At 43.5% G+C, this 18,766-nt stretch overlaps 1 protein-coding gene across 3 annotated transcripts in view; it reads right to left on the bottom strand.

The window, feature by feature from the left end:
• SLC22A23 (solute carrier family 22 member 23) overlaps positions 1 to 18,766 on the bottom strand; it is a 93,319-nt gene that overhangs the window by 18,599 nt on the left and 55,954 nt on the right. For 2 of the 3 annotated variants that reach the window (XM_053397009.1, XM_053397010.1), the window contains 3 exons: positions 8,081 to 8,249; positions 5,089 to 5,216; positions 2,746 to 2,862 (listed from right to left, as the gene is read on the bottom strand). In XM_053397009.1, coding sequence (XP_053252984.1) covers positions 2,746 to 2,862; positions 5,089 to 5,216; positions 8,081 to 8,249 — 414 coding nt within the window. The remainder of the gene's footprint in view (positions 1 to 2,745; positions 2,863 to 5,088; positions 5,217 to 8,080; positions 8,250 to 18,766) is intronic. The other variant, XM_053397011.1, reaches the window with a different exon arrangement.

The following is an 18,766-nucleotide window of genomic DNA, read 5'->3' as shown; positions in this document are numbered from 1 at the left end:
TTATAAGCAAACAAGCAACTTTCCCTGTTACCCTCAAAGGGTTGCATCCAGAATTTCTATGAGTAAGTAGGAGGTGCCGGAACAGAGTTTGTAGAAGAGTTATCTTAAAAACACGCAAATATATTGTGGGGTGGGGGACCCGGGGTCAAATATACTACAGGAGGAGGATGTTCTCATAACCAGAGTGTAGAACAATGACAGGCATAGGGGCAAAATAATAAGATCAGGATTCCTGTGTATGTTGCCTGTGTTGCTATTATATTATCTGTTTGTTACATTTGCACTGCTTTGCTTCATTGTGGGGCTCAGGGCAACATACAGGGGTTTACACCAACAGTCTTCTATCCAGGCACTGACCAGACCTAAAGGTAAAGGTAAAGGACCCCTGGATGGTTAAATCCAGTCAAAGGCGACTATGGGGTTGCGGTGCTCATGTCACTTTCAGGCAGAGGGAGCTGGCGTTTGTTCACAGACAACTTTCCGGGTCATGTGGCCAGCATGACTAAATCGCTTCTGGCACAACGGAACACCGTGACGGAAACCAGAGCGCATGGAAATGCCATTTACCTTCCTGCCACAGCACTACCTATTTATCTACTTGCACTGGCGTGCTTTCGAACTGCTAGGTTGGCAGGAGCTGGGACAGAGCAACGGGAGTTCACCGAGTCGCAGGGATTCGAACCGCCAACCTTCTGATTGGCAAGCCCAAGAGGCTCAGTGGTTTAGAATGCAGCACCACCCACACCCCAGACTTAGACTTGCTTAGCTTTGGCAAGACTGTTTCATCATGGAGGCTTAGGCCATGCAGTACAGTAGATTCATTCTACTAGTACAATGGAGGTCTTATCATCAACGTAAAAAAAGAAGTGCATCTCTAATCGTCAAGCACACCTCATCAGATTTCTTTCACTGTTTAAGGCCTTGTAAACATAAAACGTAAAATTCAGCTGAGTCTTAGAGGAGTCACCACTGGATTTTTCATGATCGACTGCCGTTAAGGCATAGCTAGGTATGATTATATTAGCAAAACAACCAAGCAAACTGGAATTGCAGAAGGGGAGCCTTTTTTTAAAAAAAACACCTCTGCTTTTAAATTTATAATGTTTTGAACAACCCCACTTCCAGTGCAATTTGTTAATTGTTCTATTATTTCCCTTTTTGGAGATGTTGGACATTACATATCACCTGGCAAGGCTCATCAAAAGCTTAAAACTTGTGCCTCCAGATGTGTTGTACCTATATCCAGTGTTGTTGTTTTCTGGGGGGTACGCAGGGGTACGCATACTCCTAAACATTTTGTGCATCTAAGTTTGGCCTCATTGAGGGGCAGTATTTCAATATGAGTAGGAAAATGAGAGTACCCCTAAACATTTTTTTAAACAAAAAGCACTGCCTATATCCCTTAATTTATCCATTTCACAACCAAACCTGTACAATCTGAAGAGTTCCAGAAGTTGAATGGTTCCGGAGGAAAGCTTCACTGTTAAAGAGTCGTGCATAGAACTCTTCTTATATTGTAGTTTGCCTGCATTTGAGACACTGGTCTTGTGCTGTCACAAGTCAAGGAGGCAAAATTCAGAGCCCTAGCCTCTACAAAGGTTTAGAGCCCTAGCTTTACCTAGACTGATGCTAAAATGTATTTTATATGTGCTGAATTGCATAAGAACCTGCTGGACCCCACAGTGGACAATCAGATGCCAATGGGAAACCTGCCAGCAAAACCTGAGATATCAGCACTCTCACCTGTGATTCCAGAAACTGGTATTCCATAGCATCCGCAGTCAGAGACAGTATGCATCCACAGGTTAAAGAATGGACAATTAAAGAGCATGCCTCCATTATATCTACATGAAGTATGGACACACCTTGTTGGCTGCCTAACCCATTCCACCTGCCTCTTTTCAATATTTATTCAGCAAGCTGCTCTGAAGGTTGCTTACACACCAATATCATTTTCTAAGTTATTTCCAGTCTGCTTCTTGGAATGTTAGCAGTGTCTTGCCAGATCAGATTCTTGTTTGGAGATAAGAACAGGCAGGTATTGCAAGAGCCAGCAGGTGAGGAATTCCTACAGTGCCTCTGATATTATAAACATCACAATCTGCAGGGAAAGTAGCCGTCAATGCCAGTGGGACTGAAACCGAAGGCAATTTTACAGAGCACAGATGAAAAATATATCAACAAAGGGCACATCAATGTAGCCAGAGAGGCAGCTTGTTCAAAAAGATGCCCGCAGCCCTCTCCTGTGCATATGTGTTTGTGCATAGATGATGTATCAGTGGATCAGACAATTCAGCCTTAGAGGCAAATGAGGAACCACTGTACTCCCCCTCCTTTGCCAAGCAGCCTGATTGCTGAACTGTTACTTCTTCTTAAAGCAGGTAAGGGATCAAATATTTGAGTGCTCCCCTCCCTATATAGAAAACATCCCCTCCACATACAAAAGTTAGCAAGCGATGGAACAAATTTCCAGCCTAGCATTATCCCTGGCACATAAGGGTATTTTCATGTAACTCTAATTTCATTACATTTCCATCTGCATGTGCAGGATACGTCCTTTGACACGGGGGAGCTTTCAATCATTTGATCCCTACCTCCAGTGCAGCCTGAAGAGATACAGCTGATTCACAAACGAATCAAGTGAGGCTGCTGATCATGAAGCCTGGGTTTGAGGGTGAGCTGCTCTAGGGCTTTTGTAGAACTTCTGTAATCTTGCAGCCTGGAGAACATGGGCTTATACATTACCTCCAGCCTGGCTGCTTCCCTCATCCCCAATCTGGAACGCCCTGATAGCAAAGCCATTAGCGCTCTGTGACGGGTTGTCCTGTTCGTCACTTCCTGGCATGAGGAACCATTTCTGGCCTGTGATGGGGAGCCAACCAAACAGGTCAATGGAGCTTGGTCAAATAAGTGAGGGAGAGGTGTCAGCAAAGGCTTAGCAGCATTGTCACAGCCTGCCAGAAAACAATAGAAGCAACATGCACATTCCTGCCTAAGCCATGTTCATCTAGGTCATTTTGTTTTGCCTCCCCCTCCAACTCAATGCATCCAGTCCCACGGACCCTAGGACATCCAAGTACACAAACTATGTTGACACCCTGCTAGTTCCTTGGATTGCAAGGCTGTGAGCTGAGTCATCCTTATCTTATCTTCTCTCTACCAAGCTACTGTGACTTACTCAGTTTCTCTCTACAACCACAAAGGCTAAGAACTTATTTAAAATTATCTGGATTCTAGGAAGTTATTTATGGACTCAAATAATCACATGAAGGCATGTGATGTGCTGCCATCTCCAGAACAAAATACATCTGGGCCCAGCCAGTATTTAGATGGGAGCTCACCCAGGAACACCCAAAATACCACTTTGAGTGCCCTGGCAGGAAGGGCTGAGTACAAATGTAACCGATAAGCAAAACAAACAGGTGCTGTTGAGGGTAGCAGCTTACTTAAGTTCTGCCACCGATCCAACATTTCAGCTGCATTATCCAAGTCTACCACATCAGACCAATTGACAATTCGCACAATCACTTTCAGTGAGGTGAGTTGTGGGTTATTACAGACCATTTAAGGGTTGCAACATTTACACATGGTAGCTCAATTCATAGCCGTACCCAAAATATGAGTGAATTGCTTGTGGTGGGAGTTTTACTCTCAAAGCCACCTCACTGTGGCTAAACTACAATGCAGAACAAGTCATCATACCAATGAGGGCAGTGGAAATTGGCTCCAAATTTGATAAAAATGTGTCAGAAGCTGTTTGGGGTGTGTAAGGTTGTTTTGTAAGAGAAGCTTACACATTTCTGCTTCGGAAAAGATGGTGCTTGATCAATTTGCACTAGTGAATATGCAGTACTCTTCAGTTTTTAACACACCATTTGGGAGCTGAAGGTGAGCTCAATAGTGAGTCAAGTGATTACTTATTAAATTGCTAAAGTGTAAAGAATATAGAGTGATTTGCAATTATGCATTTTTTCCCTGCATTGAAACCATCATTTTCTTCCCATTCTTTTGTGGGCAAGCATTTTCCCCCTCCATTATATTACATTTCTACTTCGTACATTGAACAGAAATGTTATTTCCTATTTTCTAAGGGATGCGCTGCCATCTACACTTAAGTCAACATGTGCTTTCAATGATTAGTCTTTGTCCTCACCTTATATGAGATGGTGCAGTACTCACTTTAGCAAACTTGGGAGGGGGGGAATCCAATATGTTTGTTGCCCATTGCACTACTATATTCACCTGTCATGCCTACCCCCACCCTGCCAATGAATTCCTACAGCAGTGCAGACAGGAAAATGCTTAATATATGGGGTTACTGAGATGGCCTAATCAATTGGAGGTGAAGGGAAAGAACAAGCACAATTGGCTTCAGTAAGAATACAGAAACAGATGTGTCCTGTTTCCTAACAGTAACTCAACAAAATATAATTGCAACCAGCAACATAGAAGTATATATCTGGGATGCTTTGCATTTCTGTAGAAGAAGATTAAGCACAAAGCACTGAGAAGTGAGCCAATATTCCTGTATATGGGAGTTAACAGGCCTGGCTTCCTTAGGCAGTCCTGTATTGGAAAGTTTTTAATGTTTGATGTTTTATTGTGTTTCTAATATTCTGTTGGGTGGCACACAGAGTGGCTGGGGCAACCCAGTCAGATGGGCAGCATATAAATAAAAAGTAGTAGTAGTTGTAGTAATAGTAACAGCAGCAGCAGCAGCAATGTAAAATCAAGGAAAATGTCACCAGAATAGGGGAAGCAGATCCCTCTTACTCAGAAATGATACCTTATCTCTAAAGCAAAACCTCAGAGGAGGGACCAAACCATTATTTCCCTCACTCCTTTGTGTTTGTTGTGTGGACATTCTGAAGTCAAACTGCAGAAAAGCCTAAACTTCCAGTGAAATCATGAGAACACATTCGTAAGCTAGAGTGAAATAAGTTACCTTCCCAAAAGCAAAGCAAGCCAAAGAACACATTTTTTCACTCTGTTGAAGTCCAAAGGTTCTATTAGGTAGCTGACTTGTACAGCGTAGAAACCATTCATATCTTTGTATTTTCATAGCCTGCCACAGGCACAAACACTCACCGGGCAAGACTCCTTTGATATCACATTCCGTGCTTGTCCTGTCCTTGTGAGTGATGTGAAGGATGAGCTTCTTTGCAGCTTCGAACTGTTGGGTGGCCATCAGCCACCGAAGGGATTCTGGGAAAACACTTTAGAGGTGAAAAAATGTGTTAGTGGAGGCTTACAAAGAACTAAAGCAAGCAGGAACTAAAGCAAGGTTGGGGAACCTATGTTCCTCCAGTTGTTGTTGGACTCCAACACCCATCAGCTCCAGTTAGCAGGGTCAGTGGTCTGGCTGATGTGAGTTGTAGTCCAATAAGGAGGACTACCCCTAAGCTAAACTGTATATACAACTAGTGATGCCTCTGCTAGTACAATAATGAAGCTGATATGGACATTTCCTGCATGAAATCAGACACTCTCAGGGAAGTTTGCTGTACTTTATTTTAAGCCAAGGAACCAATATTTGAGCTTCAATGCATGTGGCATCAGAACCAGTTCCAATGCTGAGAGTGCTTTTGGCATTATTCACGTGGGGAACGATAGCAGGGAAGAATAAGTAATCAGGGTAGATTTTTCAGACCAAAGTGGTGAGACAGATGCCACCAAAGAGGTAGGAATATCAGTGGCCATGATTTACACCACAGACAAAACTCTCTTTCCCAAAGAGAGCCCTGGGAACTCTAGGTTGAGAGTGGAGGAAGAGGACTAGAGGTAGCCAACCAAGTTTTGAAGTGCCTTGACCAAAACAAAAACACCCAGGATTCTTGGGTTTGGAGGACATCACAATAGTTAGATTGGCAGAAAACCAAAATAAATATGTAGATGTGGCCATTGTGTATTCTAAAATTGTTTCCATAGATTTCCTATGCTGAAATACCCACAGCTTGGACAGTGTGTGCTTGCAAAATCTCTATGTGCAGCCACACACCCACATCCAGAAATGACAAAAAAAAATCCATCCTTATCCATGGAGACTCCTTGCTTTTATAGACTGATGCCAGAATACTCTATTTGGCCAGTCTTATGAGTGGAGGAAACTTCTGGAGATATACCCCTGTAAGTCAATTTTATCTCTTTCTTGACCTCCCAGATTTGCTGATGATCAACATGAGAAGAGAAGCGAGGGATATACGCTCTTTCAACTTTGTTATCAGCAGCAGCAAGACATGGCAATAGAAACCCAATGGAGAGTGCTGACCTGACATAAACAGTAGGAGAAGTGGAATGAAGAATATGCAATGCAAACGGGAAGAGAAATGCAGATAAAGAAAGGAAAATGTGCTTTGAATACACAAAATCATCAGGTACCTCTACTTTAGAAAATCGCAAGCTGGAGCCATACTAAAATTACTTTGATTCCCCGCCCCCAATCCTTTTCAGAAGGAACAAACAGGTACCTCCCCCAGCAATCTCAACAGATATTCTTATCTTTTACCTGTTATCTTTAAGGGCAGAATTTGTTGATTCACTCCAGAAGTAACAGTGAGGGGGGGTGTGTGGAGATGAAGGGGAAGGGGCATACAGTACATGCCATATGATTATTCCAGGTGTGTGTGTGTGTGTGTGTGTGTGTGTGTGTGAGAAATCTAAAGGGGTAATAGGCACACTAACATATTGTTTCTAAAGTACGGTCATTTTTACATTTCCTTTTAAAAAAAAGATATAAAAGCCATACTAAATCTGGGTTGCAACTTCTTTCTGAGATAAATGTTACCAAGTAATTCTGTAGCGGCCAATATAGCAGTTGTAAGCTTCATTGTTATTCTTATTTAAACTCCAAATAACATTAAACCGTTTGCTTACTGGATTGATCTTTCCTCCAAAATAATAAAGGATGATGCCACTGGTAGTTTAAATGCTTTTTCTTTAAAAGATGTAACAAGTTTTGCATCCTCAAGAATTCATCTGTAACTTAAGATAATTGTTTTCTCTAAAAGTATCCATTAAAAATCCATCTGCAACAATATGCGTAAAGAGTTAATGTTTCACTGGCAAATGTTTTATATTTTTATGTTGTGAACCACCCTGAGATCTACAGCTGACAGGTGGTATAGAAATTTTGATAATAATTAACAACAAGTCAAACTTTTGATAATGTTTATTGGAAACCAGGGGAGTGGGGAACACACAGTTTTCTAACATATGTTACATTGCCTGTGGCCAATATAATGTGACCAATGTAACACATGGCAATTACTATATTTTTCCATGTATAAGACTAGGTTTCCCCCCTAAAAAATAATGTCCAAAATTTGGGGGCATCTTATACACGGATAGATCCCCCCATTTTCTTAAATTGGAGTCCCCCAAAATAGGGGGTGTCTTATACATGGGGGCGTCTTATAGATGGAAAAATACGGCAACTGGTAGGCACCCACAAATAAATGCCTCCAAAGCGCGCTCGGGTTGCAAATGTGATCCGTGCAGCAGACACGTTCGCAACCTGCAGCGCCGCATCTGCGCACGCACGGGGCACAATTCGGTGCTTCTGCGCATGTGCAAAGTGTGATTTAATGCTTCTGTGCATGCGTGAATGCCGAAACCCGGTGTGCAACCCAAAAATGTTGCACCTGAAGCGTCTGTAACCCAAGGTGTGACTGCACTGTGCATTCATAAGTTGCAGGTCAGCATTAGGCCCATGTGGCAAATATACGGTCTCAATCCCATGTCTGCTGAGATAAAGGGAGATGCAAGGGATAGGGTGCATTCACAAAGGAGACTCCATAAACAGAACATCCCCTCTGCCAGCTGATTCCCTTCCCACTAAGTCTGTCTTACTCATGCCCCATTTTGGAGCCTCTCCTGCCATAGGGGATATTTGCAGGGGAGAAGCAGCAATTAGGAAAAGGGTTAAGTACCTACTCCTGCCTAGTAATTATCCTATGCAAATGTCCTGAGTCACCACATTAGTAGTACAAGGGAACCGTGGCATTGGGAACCCATGTTTGGCCCAACATGTCCAGCTTTATCAGTAAATATTTCTGAAAAATGAGAAACGGCAAATACTTACAACCAGTACAACAACATCAGCAGGAAGGGGCAGATGATGACAGCTTGGAGAACTTGCCAGTCCCGGCAGAGGGCAGCCAAACCCGGCATGAGGAACTGCCCCGCCATTGCTACAAAACTCGCCACCATCGTTATCATGAAACGGTGACCAGGAGGACAGAGTTCTATTCCTGAAAAATAGAGAGAGAAAAAGAGTTGAGAGTGAAATGAGTAATGATGAAGGGGGAAAGGATTCAAGTAAGTTCTCTTTGGAATTGCTGTTCTTGGTTGCTTATGAAACTTCAGATGATAATAATAATAATCCTGTGGATTATTTAACAGGGCACACACCTCGTAAGACATTAGAAAAAAAATATATTATTCCACAGGTATGGTTCAAAATAGTCATGCAAACCATTGTCATGTCTACATTAACAACACTCCTCTATTTTATTAGTTCTCTCCTGACAGTCATATACTTAAATGTACCGTATTGCCCCAAATATAAGCCACACCTGAATATAAGCCTTTAAAATTGGAGAGGGGGAGAAACCCCCCCCCCCGAATATAAGCCACTCCATTCCTCACTGCTCCTGGCTGCATACTGGGGGCGGCGGCGGGGGGGAGTTGTGCTGCATTGCCAGCGGCCTTTCCCCTTCCTTGCCCTCTCCCTTCCCAGCCTTGGGGGAGAGAACAGGAGACTACGCATGGGGCAGGCCCCACTTTGCCGCACTCCTGGCACTGTTTGCCCCATGCTCCTGGCTACATACTGTAAGGTAGCACTTTCACGGTTGGAATTCAGGGGGGGGGAGTGAGGTTTATATTCAGGCCAATATGGTACATCCACTGTGTGAGAAGGGTTTTTGATTTTCTCCACAAACCACAGAACAGAACCTAAAATTAGGAAGATTACACACCTGAGGGGATGGCATGGTGCCTAGTTTCTCAGCAATTAAAACAGAAAAGGGAGTAACTTAAACCTACTTGTGTTTAATGTGGTTCCATTATTCACTGCAATAGACGGGGGCTCCAATCCAATGAAAGCAAGTCGTGACTAAATGCTACTGTATACCGTTTGACCCTCTGGTTCAACCACATTGAACTGAATGGGACTTAGCTGAGTAGATCCATATGGGATTGCACTGTAAATCCCATCAAAACCAGTTAAACGCAACAACTAACTCATTGTTTTCAATGGGACTTAGATTATGACTAACTATGTTTGCATCCATTTGCACTAGAACCAGAGGCAAACAAATTATTTCTTTGTTTGTAGCCATCACAGAAAATGAAAGTTTGCTTTAAACTGCGAAATATCCATTTGAACACAGTGAGGTCACAATAAAGTCCTTGATGACCTGTCCCACTGACACAGTGAATGGCTGAACTAGATTAAAATTGGTTTATTTACAAGATGTTTCTAAAACCAGGTCACAGACACAAATCCAGACAGTTGCTCTGGATGTTATCAGTCAGGCTGCATTATTATTTCCCTGCAATGAGCACAACGTTTGAGTCAGCTTATCTGCATTTATCCCTGGCGAAATTTAAGCAGAAGACATACTCATCCAGTCCCCTCTGTTGCCAGCAGGACCCAAAAGAGAACCAGAGCAGTGCAATAAACAAAGCAGAATACACAGGCATGTACCTAAGGGAGCTCATGGAAAAGATCACTCGCAGATGCCACAGTGACCCCCATTTTTCACAAGCTTCTCTGAAGTTTCTCCACTTTTTAAGTGGTGGTGACAACCACCATATCTTCTCCACTTTGATCACCAAAATACCTCCCAAAAATCACAAGGGAGTCAGCCAGTTAAATCCCTCCCCCTAGAGAGAGAATTTCAATTGCCAAGAGAGAAGAATGAAAGACAAGTCACTTCATTTGGGAGGGCAGAGTTAATTGGTTCTGAAATCAGGCTGTTCAGGGGGTAGGTAGCAGTTTGATTCAAGGGTTTAGAGGCAGTTCTTGCCCTATGCTCCTACCTGCATGAAGGGGAGTTTGATTCCTCCCTGTCGCTTGCTGTGTCTCTACCACTATCACCTCCAGGGGCTATTGGGTCCACCAGGTTTGTTTTCAAATTGTGGCCATTATGAAATGCACTGCATCTGTTGACCCCATGGCACGTATTGGAATGAAAAGTTAACGTTGGAAATACATCGTGGCACACTCACATTACATCTCCAGGTGCACACATAAAATGCTTTACATGGGCAAAACTTTAAAAGTGCACCTGTAAAACAGCCTTACCTGCAGAACTACCTTGCCAAATAAATCTACACCAGTTACTAGTCCATGGTATTTTCCCTCCCAAGACCACTTGCTTGGCGCACTAATTCAACTTCTTTGTGTCACAGAATAGCAAGTGTTTACAAGCCAAAAAAGTAAAATAAAACCAAACACTGAACATTTTGGTAATGCTCCCAGTTTCTGTTTCAGCAGGACCTTAGTTATAAGGGCAAAAATGTTGATAGAAAGAGGTGGTCCTTTTTAGACAGTGGCATGTTTAATTTAGTAATAACCTAACATGGTGGAAGAAGCAGAGGTCACACAAGCTATGAAATCTGCATGGCAATTTGGTGTTCCTTCAACAAGAAGTGTCACTCCCCATCAGTCCTCCTCTGTGTATTTCAATTACTGTCACTTTCTGTTCCAGCAAGTTGCACACGGAAAGAAAAGAGAAAGGGACGCATATGCCTTCAGCCAGATGGCATGCTTTTCACCATCACCATCAACCTGTTTCAGGTCTGTTAAGCATTTCCAAACCATCTTTGAATGAGAGATTGCCTCTCGCCTGCTGGTGGGGGTATAAAAAAATTGTGACAGCTAGTGTCTCTGGGCATCAAGTCTATTCAAGAAGCAAGTGCACTTATGGGATAAGTTTTAATAGGTTTCTGGCTCAAACTCCCCCAATAGGATTACTAATTTGCTGGCAAACATGAGGCAAGAGGGGTTGATTCTGCTGTAAAATATTCAGCCTGCAACCAGATTCCCACCATATGTTGTCAGATTCCATCAGCCCTGATTCCATTGGCCATGCTGACCGAGGCTGGTGACAGTTTCAGGGCAATAATATCTGAAGGTTACTAAGAGAAGGATGAAGTAAGGTTTATTGAATCGTAGAATTGTAGAGTTGGGAAAGGACCCTGAGGGCCCTCTAGTCCAACCCCTTGCAATGAAAGAATCTCAACATGTGGTCCCCCATCCAATCTGAAACCATACCGGACCCTGCTTAGCTTTGCAAATGTGCTAGCAGTTTCATCGCAGATGCTCTATCACTGAGCTATGGCCCTTTCCCAAATGACAATGGAGATCAATACCATTTTTGTAATTTACTAACAAGCCCCTCTTGGCCTATGGTCTGTGATTTTCACAACACGTCATTGGTACAGCTGACTAATTTCCCCTTAACATTTTGTCAGCTAAAAGAGCCCTTCCAAGTGGCCTGGCCTAGGACCCATCATTTTTCAATATATGGTGTTTGTTTTGATCACAGTGCTGATGCAGAGGTGGGCAAAAAATCATTAAGTGATCCACCACAACCCTCAGCAATTTTCAAGAGGTCTATAGGGGGAAAGTGTTTCCCTGCTCTGATGTGCACCCACAGACAATAAACATACAATAAAGGTAAAGGTAAAGGGACCCCTGACCATTAGGTCCAGTTGTGACCTACTCTGGGGTTGCGGCACTCATCTCGCTTTGTTGGCCGAGGGAGCTGGTGTACAGCTTCCGGGTCATGTGGCCAGCATGACTAAGCCACTTCTGGCGAATGAGAGCAGAGCACGGAAATGCCGTTTACCTTCCCGCCAGAGCAGTACCTATTTATCTACTTGCACTTTGACATGCTTTCGAACTGCTAGGTTGGCAGGAGCAGGGACCGAGCAATGGGAATTCACCCCGTCGCAGGGATTCGAACCGCCAACCTTCTGATCGGCAAGTCCTAGGCTCTGTGGTTTAAGCCACAGCGCCACCCGTGTCCCAAAAAAACATACAGTACATGATAGTAAAGATACATAACGAGGATATTGTCACAGGTAATACCGGCTGAATTGGAGGGGGTGAAGGTAATCTGTAACCAAAGAAATGGAATGGAGGTTGATGTTTGCCCCTCATACATTCTTCCCCATTAAAACCTCTCCCCCCCCCCCTTCATCCGAATCTGCTATTTGATGCATGGGGTAAAAATGGAGGAACCTCTACAAGGAAGGGAAGGCAAAAAACAACACCCCACTACTGCAGCACAGAATAGTTTTGAAATGTATGTAAGAAATTGGTTGGTATTCATCAATTTCCATGAAAACAAAGGAGAGAGAGAGAGAGAGAGAGAGAGAGAGAGAGAGAGAGAGAGTACATGCATATGTGTATATGTGTGCACACAGACAATTTGATTTTTCCTTTGGGGATGGCTAGTTGACAGTGGTAATGTGTTTTCTTTAGCAAACACTAATTCCCCTCCTCAAATAACATTATGAATAGTGCAAAACACTGCCAATAAGAAATGAATAATAGAAATGGAAAGATCGAAATTATTCAGCACCATGTCTTGTATTCTGAAAATGGTATCAGAAGCTGTATCTGATCATATGGAAGGAATAACTGGGATGAGGCATATGACTTCAATTTCAGGCTTGCTTCACATATCAAGGCATTGTGCTTGAGCTGAAGAGACTGATCCACTCCTGTGCAGTTGATGGCATCAAGCTGTCTAGTTGAATTACTAAACACTCATTTAAGCATACGCGGCTCAAGACGAGTTCACATTTGACCACCTTGCAGGTGCAATTATTTCTTCAGAAGGTCCTTGAATGTGTCAGAATAAGTGTGTGCTGAAAAGGCAAGAGAATACTGGGATCCTGACAGCATAAATATTGCCTGTTGCCTTCTGTGTGCACTCACCTTTGTTCTGTCGGATTGCGTCAATGCTAATAGGCGTCAATGCTAATAGACAAAAATGCTGCAGTAGTGCAGAGTTAAAAACAGGCATAGGCAAACTCCGGCCCTCCAGATGTTTGGGACTACAATTTCCATCATCCCTGACCACAGGTCCTGTTAGCTAGGGGTGATGGGAATTGTAGTCCCAAACACCTGGAGGGCCGGAGATTGCCTATGCCTGATTAAGAACATAAGAAGGACCCAGCTGGATCAGATCAAAGGCCTATCTAGTACAGCATTTTTTTCTCATGACAGACAAGCAGATGCCTCTGGGAAGTCCACAAGCAGGACACAAGTGCAACAGAGATTTCCCCACTAAACTTCCCCAGAAACTGGTTTTCAGAAGCCACATAATATAGTCGCCATCACTAGTAACCACTGACAGACTTATCCTTCAGTTCATAATGAAGTATTTGTACACCGGTAGGTTAAAGCCTTGTGGCACTAGAAATCTCTGGTTTGAGGAGCTAAATATGTACAAAGAAATTGAGCTTAGTTTCAAATGGCAAGGAAGCCCAAGGGCTTAGCTATAGACAGCTGTCAGTAGGGAGCCAGCATCTGGGAGCTGGAAACCAGGAGGCAAGAGTTGCACTGGGAAGTTAGAACCAAAGGCTGAGCCAAAATCACACACCAGAGCAAGGAAGAGTGTTAGAATAATGGAATCAAAGGGTTGGAAGCGACCATGAGGGTCATCTAGTCCAACCCCCTGCAATGCAGTAATCTTTCCCCAACATGGGGCTCAAACTCATGAGATTAAGAGTCTCATGCTCTACTGGCTGAGCTATCTTGTTTTTGATCACACAAAAGTATTTCATAGAAAGTTATGGTTTTCCCAGTATTGATGTATGGAAGTGAGAGCTGGACCATCAAGAAGGCTGATTGCTGAAGAATTGATACTTTTGAATTATGGTGCTGGAGGAGACTCTTGAGAGTCCCATGGACTGCAAGAAGATCAAACTGATCCATTCTGAAGGAAATCAGCCCTGAGTGCTCACTGGAAGGACAGATCCTGAAGCTGAGGCTCCAATATTTTGGCCACCTCATGAGAAGAGAAGAGTCCCTGGAAAAGACCCTGATGTTGGGAAAGATGGAGGGCACAAGGAGAAGGGGACGACAGAGGACGAGATGGTTGGACAGTGTTCTCAAAGCTACCAGCATGAGTTTGACCAAACTGCGGGAGGCAGTGGAAGACAGGAGTGCCTGGTGTGCTCTGGTCCATGGGGCCACAAAGAGTCGGACATGACTAAATGACTAAACAATAACAATCTAGAACTACCCAATAGTCAATCTGGGTGGTTGGGGCTAGAGCCTGAAAATACTTCACTGACAGGAAGTGGTTCCAAACCACCACAGGTAAGCCTAAGGTTCCTGGTTTTCCAAGCTCCAGTGACTCTTGACAGGAAATAATGTTTGCTAATACCTGGGCAGCAATGGCAACAGCAACTCTGCCATGGTTTCAAAATGGGCCATGCTCTTGTGCGTTTGATTGTCTACAAGCAGCTTTCACTGTGGAAATGCCACAGGGAGTCCACGAAATCAGGAAGAAAATAAGTAAATAATGTGGGAGGGTGCTGGCTGCTTCCCATCACTGAACTTTGCAAGCTACCCAAGTAGCAACAAGCTCTATGTTCAAGGAACCTGTGGATTTGTGTGTGTTTTTTTAAGGAATCTGTGGGGGGCATCAAGAGGGGTGCATGCCATCTCCACCTGCTGCACCCCCAGTCTCCCCACATTGAGTAGAAAGGTCTGAAGGGAACCTTTCCTTACAACTGGAAACCCTCATGTTGTGGAGTTTCTGGCTGCAGGGAGGCTTCCAGGAGCATTCAGCCAAGCGTACTTAGAAGCTGCCTTCAATGCATGGAGGTTGAGGGTGGGCTCAGGGTTGGTGAGGGCATGACTGTTACTACTGCACATGATTCCCTTCCATATTCTAGGAGTGAAATAACAGGACATTAGGAAAGATGTCATAATCACAACCATATCTCTGTTCAATATGGAGTTCTGTGGGAGAGCCACGTGAAAGCAGGTAATAATAAATGGGTTTCGTAAAAGCAATATATTGTTTACACAACCAATTATCCCAAGTCACTAGCTCCATAATCTTCCTCAATATAATTTGATTATGCATTCACAGAGTGTTGATCAGAAGAGAGCTGAAAGCAATAGGAGCATTCAGGATAATTACAGGCTCTTGATTTGGCTTTTGTTTTGTCTCGGCAAAACTAGCCCTGGAAACAGCAGCAGAGTCATTTTCCCAGGGATACAGAGTTGGGGCATCTGAGAATGGAATATATAGTGATTTGCAAAAAGCTCATTATAGGTCATGATGCTTTGCTTGCTGTGGTCTTTGCAGCAGCTCCCAGTGCCAAAATCACTGTTCTGTTAAAGCGACAACTTCCCATTTATCTTCTTCCCCAGATATATGTAGCTACAGGTTGGGCATATTCAAGGTTTCGCTAACTATAAACTATGAACATGCCAGGCCAGTGCCACATGTACCCTAGCAAATCCCCCAGAATCCTTTGCAGTAGTTATGCTGTGAAAAGGGCTCTATTAAAGGTAGCATATTTCAAAAGTCCTGCCTATGAAAAGGAGACAGAAGACATTCAATTATAATTTAACTTTCTCATAAAAGTGATGGCAACTGGCTTTGCAAATAATATAGGTCCATAGCTATTAATATAAAATAAGGAATTCTTAGGTGAGGCATGAGCTGCAAGGGAAAGTGAACTTCCCATTAGTCCAAAAGGTAGAGACACACATGCATTGGTTTTGAACAAGCTGATGGACATCTTACAGATTATATACTACTCTACTTGTTACAGTGTTTGATATTACTAAAGAAAAAGAGGGCATCCTTTCCTACTTATACCCACCTTTTCACTTTCCTAAATATATCTCTTGTGGACTTTATAGATCATCATGTAGGCTTCCTCCATGTCTTTAATCTGCCTCTCCTCTGACCTGTGACAGACCTAGTTCGCGTTGAGATGGTAAGCCAGTGCCTGGGGCCTGAACTACTTTGGGCTGCAGGTAGGAACTTGCATAAAATAATTTTTTCTCCATAAAAATAGGGGGAAATATATACATCCACATAGAAAACTTGCTGTCTGGAAGAATAATTGCAGGCTAACCTCCTTACTGACATCTGAACGCAGGGATTTATTTAAATTAAACTTTAAGGAAAGCTCTCTCTACAGCAAAGTTTGACAATCCCTCTCGACATACACACTGCAAATGCTTTGGCAGGTGGAAAGAGGCTACAAAAAATCCCGAGATAACTGACTGGCGGATAGGCTTCCAGATTCAATCTGTCAGTCACACATACAGAGCTCAGTCTACACATGGCACTTCGAAGGAGAAAATGCCAGCAAACTAGAAATATAGGGCTGCAGCCAACGCCCGCCCTGTTCAGAGTCAACCGATTGAAACTAATAACATGACTAAGTCGGGCCCATTATTTTCATTGGGTCTACCCTGCATAAAAATTAAGTTGGATATAACCCATGCTCTCTAGCAACTTCTGAAGGTAACTCTGAAGGCATCCGCAGAGAGCCAGCTCCAACTCTTCGTGTAACAAGACAGCTTGAACACTCCCCACCCTCTGGCTCCTTCCTCGCCCACACCTTCATTTGGAATGTCCTCACTATTCCCCTTCTTGCCCTTTGCATTCTTAACAAGGTATTAAGTAGTGTGCAGGTGATGTCTTCCTTAGATTAGTCACCCTAAGGGAATATGAGCTACAGAGGATTAATTCCTCAAGCTTAGTGTCCAGGGTTTTGTTTTGTTTTTTATCAACTGCAGCATATCCTATGTGGATCCAGTGCTTAAGCCATCAAGCCAGAGTGGATTTCCAGACCCCACTTTCCCCCCCTGATGTAGAAAAGTCAGTAGATAACAAATGGACATCACAATCCCTATCCAACTCCCTCTGACTTTAGATGATCTTCCGACAGAAGAAGTCTGTACTGTGGTGGCTGTATCAGCACAGAATCATTGAATTGTAGAGTTGCAAGGGACGCGGGTGGCACTGTGGGTTAAACCACAGAGCCTAGGGCTTGCTGATCAGAAGGTCGGTGGTTCGAATCCCCGCGACGCGGTGAGCTCCTGTTGCTCGGTCCCTGCTCCTGCCAACCTAGCAGTTCGAAAGCACGTCAAAGTGCAAGTAGATAAATAGGTACCACTCCAGTGGGAAGGTAAACGCCGTTTCCGTGTGCTGCTCCGGTCCACCAGAAGCGGCTTAGTCATGCTGGCCACATGACCCAGAAGTTGTACGACGGCTCCCTTGGCCAATAAAGCGAGATGAGCACCGCAACCCCAGAGTCGGTCACGACTGGACCTAATGGTCAGGGGTCCCTTTACCTTTACCTTTAAGGGACCCTGAGGGTGTCCAACCTAGTCCAACCCCCTACAATGCAGGAATATGCTGCTGTCCCACCTGGGGATCGAACCTGCAACCTTGGTGTTATCAGCACCATATGGGATCGATGGTCAAAACACAGATGTCTCCTTCTGTGCTTCAGGAGAAGCATGTTCCTTCCTTTACTTTCCTCATTTTTGTAATGATTTAATTAGGAGGCTGAGGGTGGGCTCTTCCCTTCAGCTTTTCCATAATATCTGGATATAGCCTGTGTAAACAGCCCCTCAATTTTTGCACCGGTTCACAGTAACCGCACCCTTGTTAACAAGCTCATAAGAATTAGTAGTTCTATAAAACACACACACACACATGGTCTGCCCATGTGTCCCAATGTCAGTCATTTGGGGCTTGCTTTTGACCTGAAGTAGTTTCTGTTAGCAAAATTCTGAGAATCTCTAAGCTAGCTTCACCACTGCTCTCAAAAAACCTCATTGTTAAAGAGTCACAACAACTTAGCCTTGGAAAAGGCACTGCACCCAGAACGTTATTCCTCCACTTGGGTTTCTGACTATCCTTCATTTACAGGACCCTTTCTTATTGTACATACAAATGCAATAGATAAACTCAAAGAATATAGGGACATTTGTTTCTTATCCATATCAGCTCAGTCCTAATTATGCTTATTCAGTAGTAAAGTTCAATGAAATGAGTTCAATGAAACTTACCACATTTTTTGCACCATAACACTCACTTTTTTCCTCCTAAAAAGTAAGGGGAAATGTCTGTGCGTGTTATGGAGGGAATGCCTACGGGTGGCATGCCTACGGATTTTCCTCCTCTAAAAACTACGTGCGTGTTATGGTCGGGTGCGTGTTATAGAGCGAAAAATACGGTATTTTCAAGCAAGCATATATCGGATCATGGTCTCAATTCAACAGGTATAATTTCTCAAGAGTATCTTCTTAAAAAGAAAGGGGGGAAAAGGCCTGCTATATCAAGTTAGCTAAGCACCCAGAGCTGGGAATGTTTTGCAGATCAGGTAACTAAGGAATCTACGGAAGGAAAACTCAGTGTCTCCACAAATAGAGATGTGATGTTCCATGAATATTAATAAAATTTTATGAGAAACAAAGCCATCTGTTTCAGCTTCTATTCTAAATCCAGTTTAGTTTTGATTCCTCACCCATCTGTGAAGGATTCCTCTCCCTCCACAGTCATCTTAACAAAATGCTCTAAAACAAATATCCTGCTGTTGAACACTCATTTAGGTTCTCAAGTTATGTGAAAGGACCCTCAGCCGAGGCACAAAACACCTTGAGAGGGGAAAGAATGAAGTAACCAGTTTGTGTGAAGATCCTCCTGCATCAGGCAGAATTTTCTTTTCCACTTTTCTACAAGCTAAGAATTGAGTGGGCTGA

The sequence above is a fragment of the Podarcis raffonei genome, chromosome 7, assembly GCF_027172205.1.
Source record: "Podarcis raffonei isolate rPodRaf1 chromosome 7, rPodRaf1.pri, whole genome shotgun sequence".
NCBI lineage: Eukaryota > Metazoa > Chordata > Lepidosauria > Squamata > Lacertidae > Podarcis > Podarcis raffonei.
Note: the sequence above shows the minus strand (reverse complement) of the source record. Positions and strands in the feature narration are given on the sequence as shown.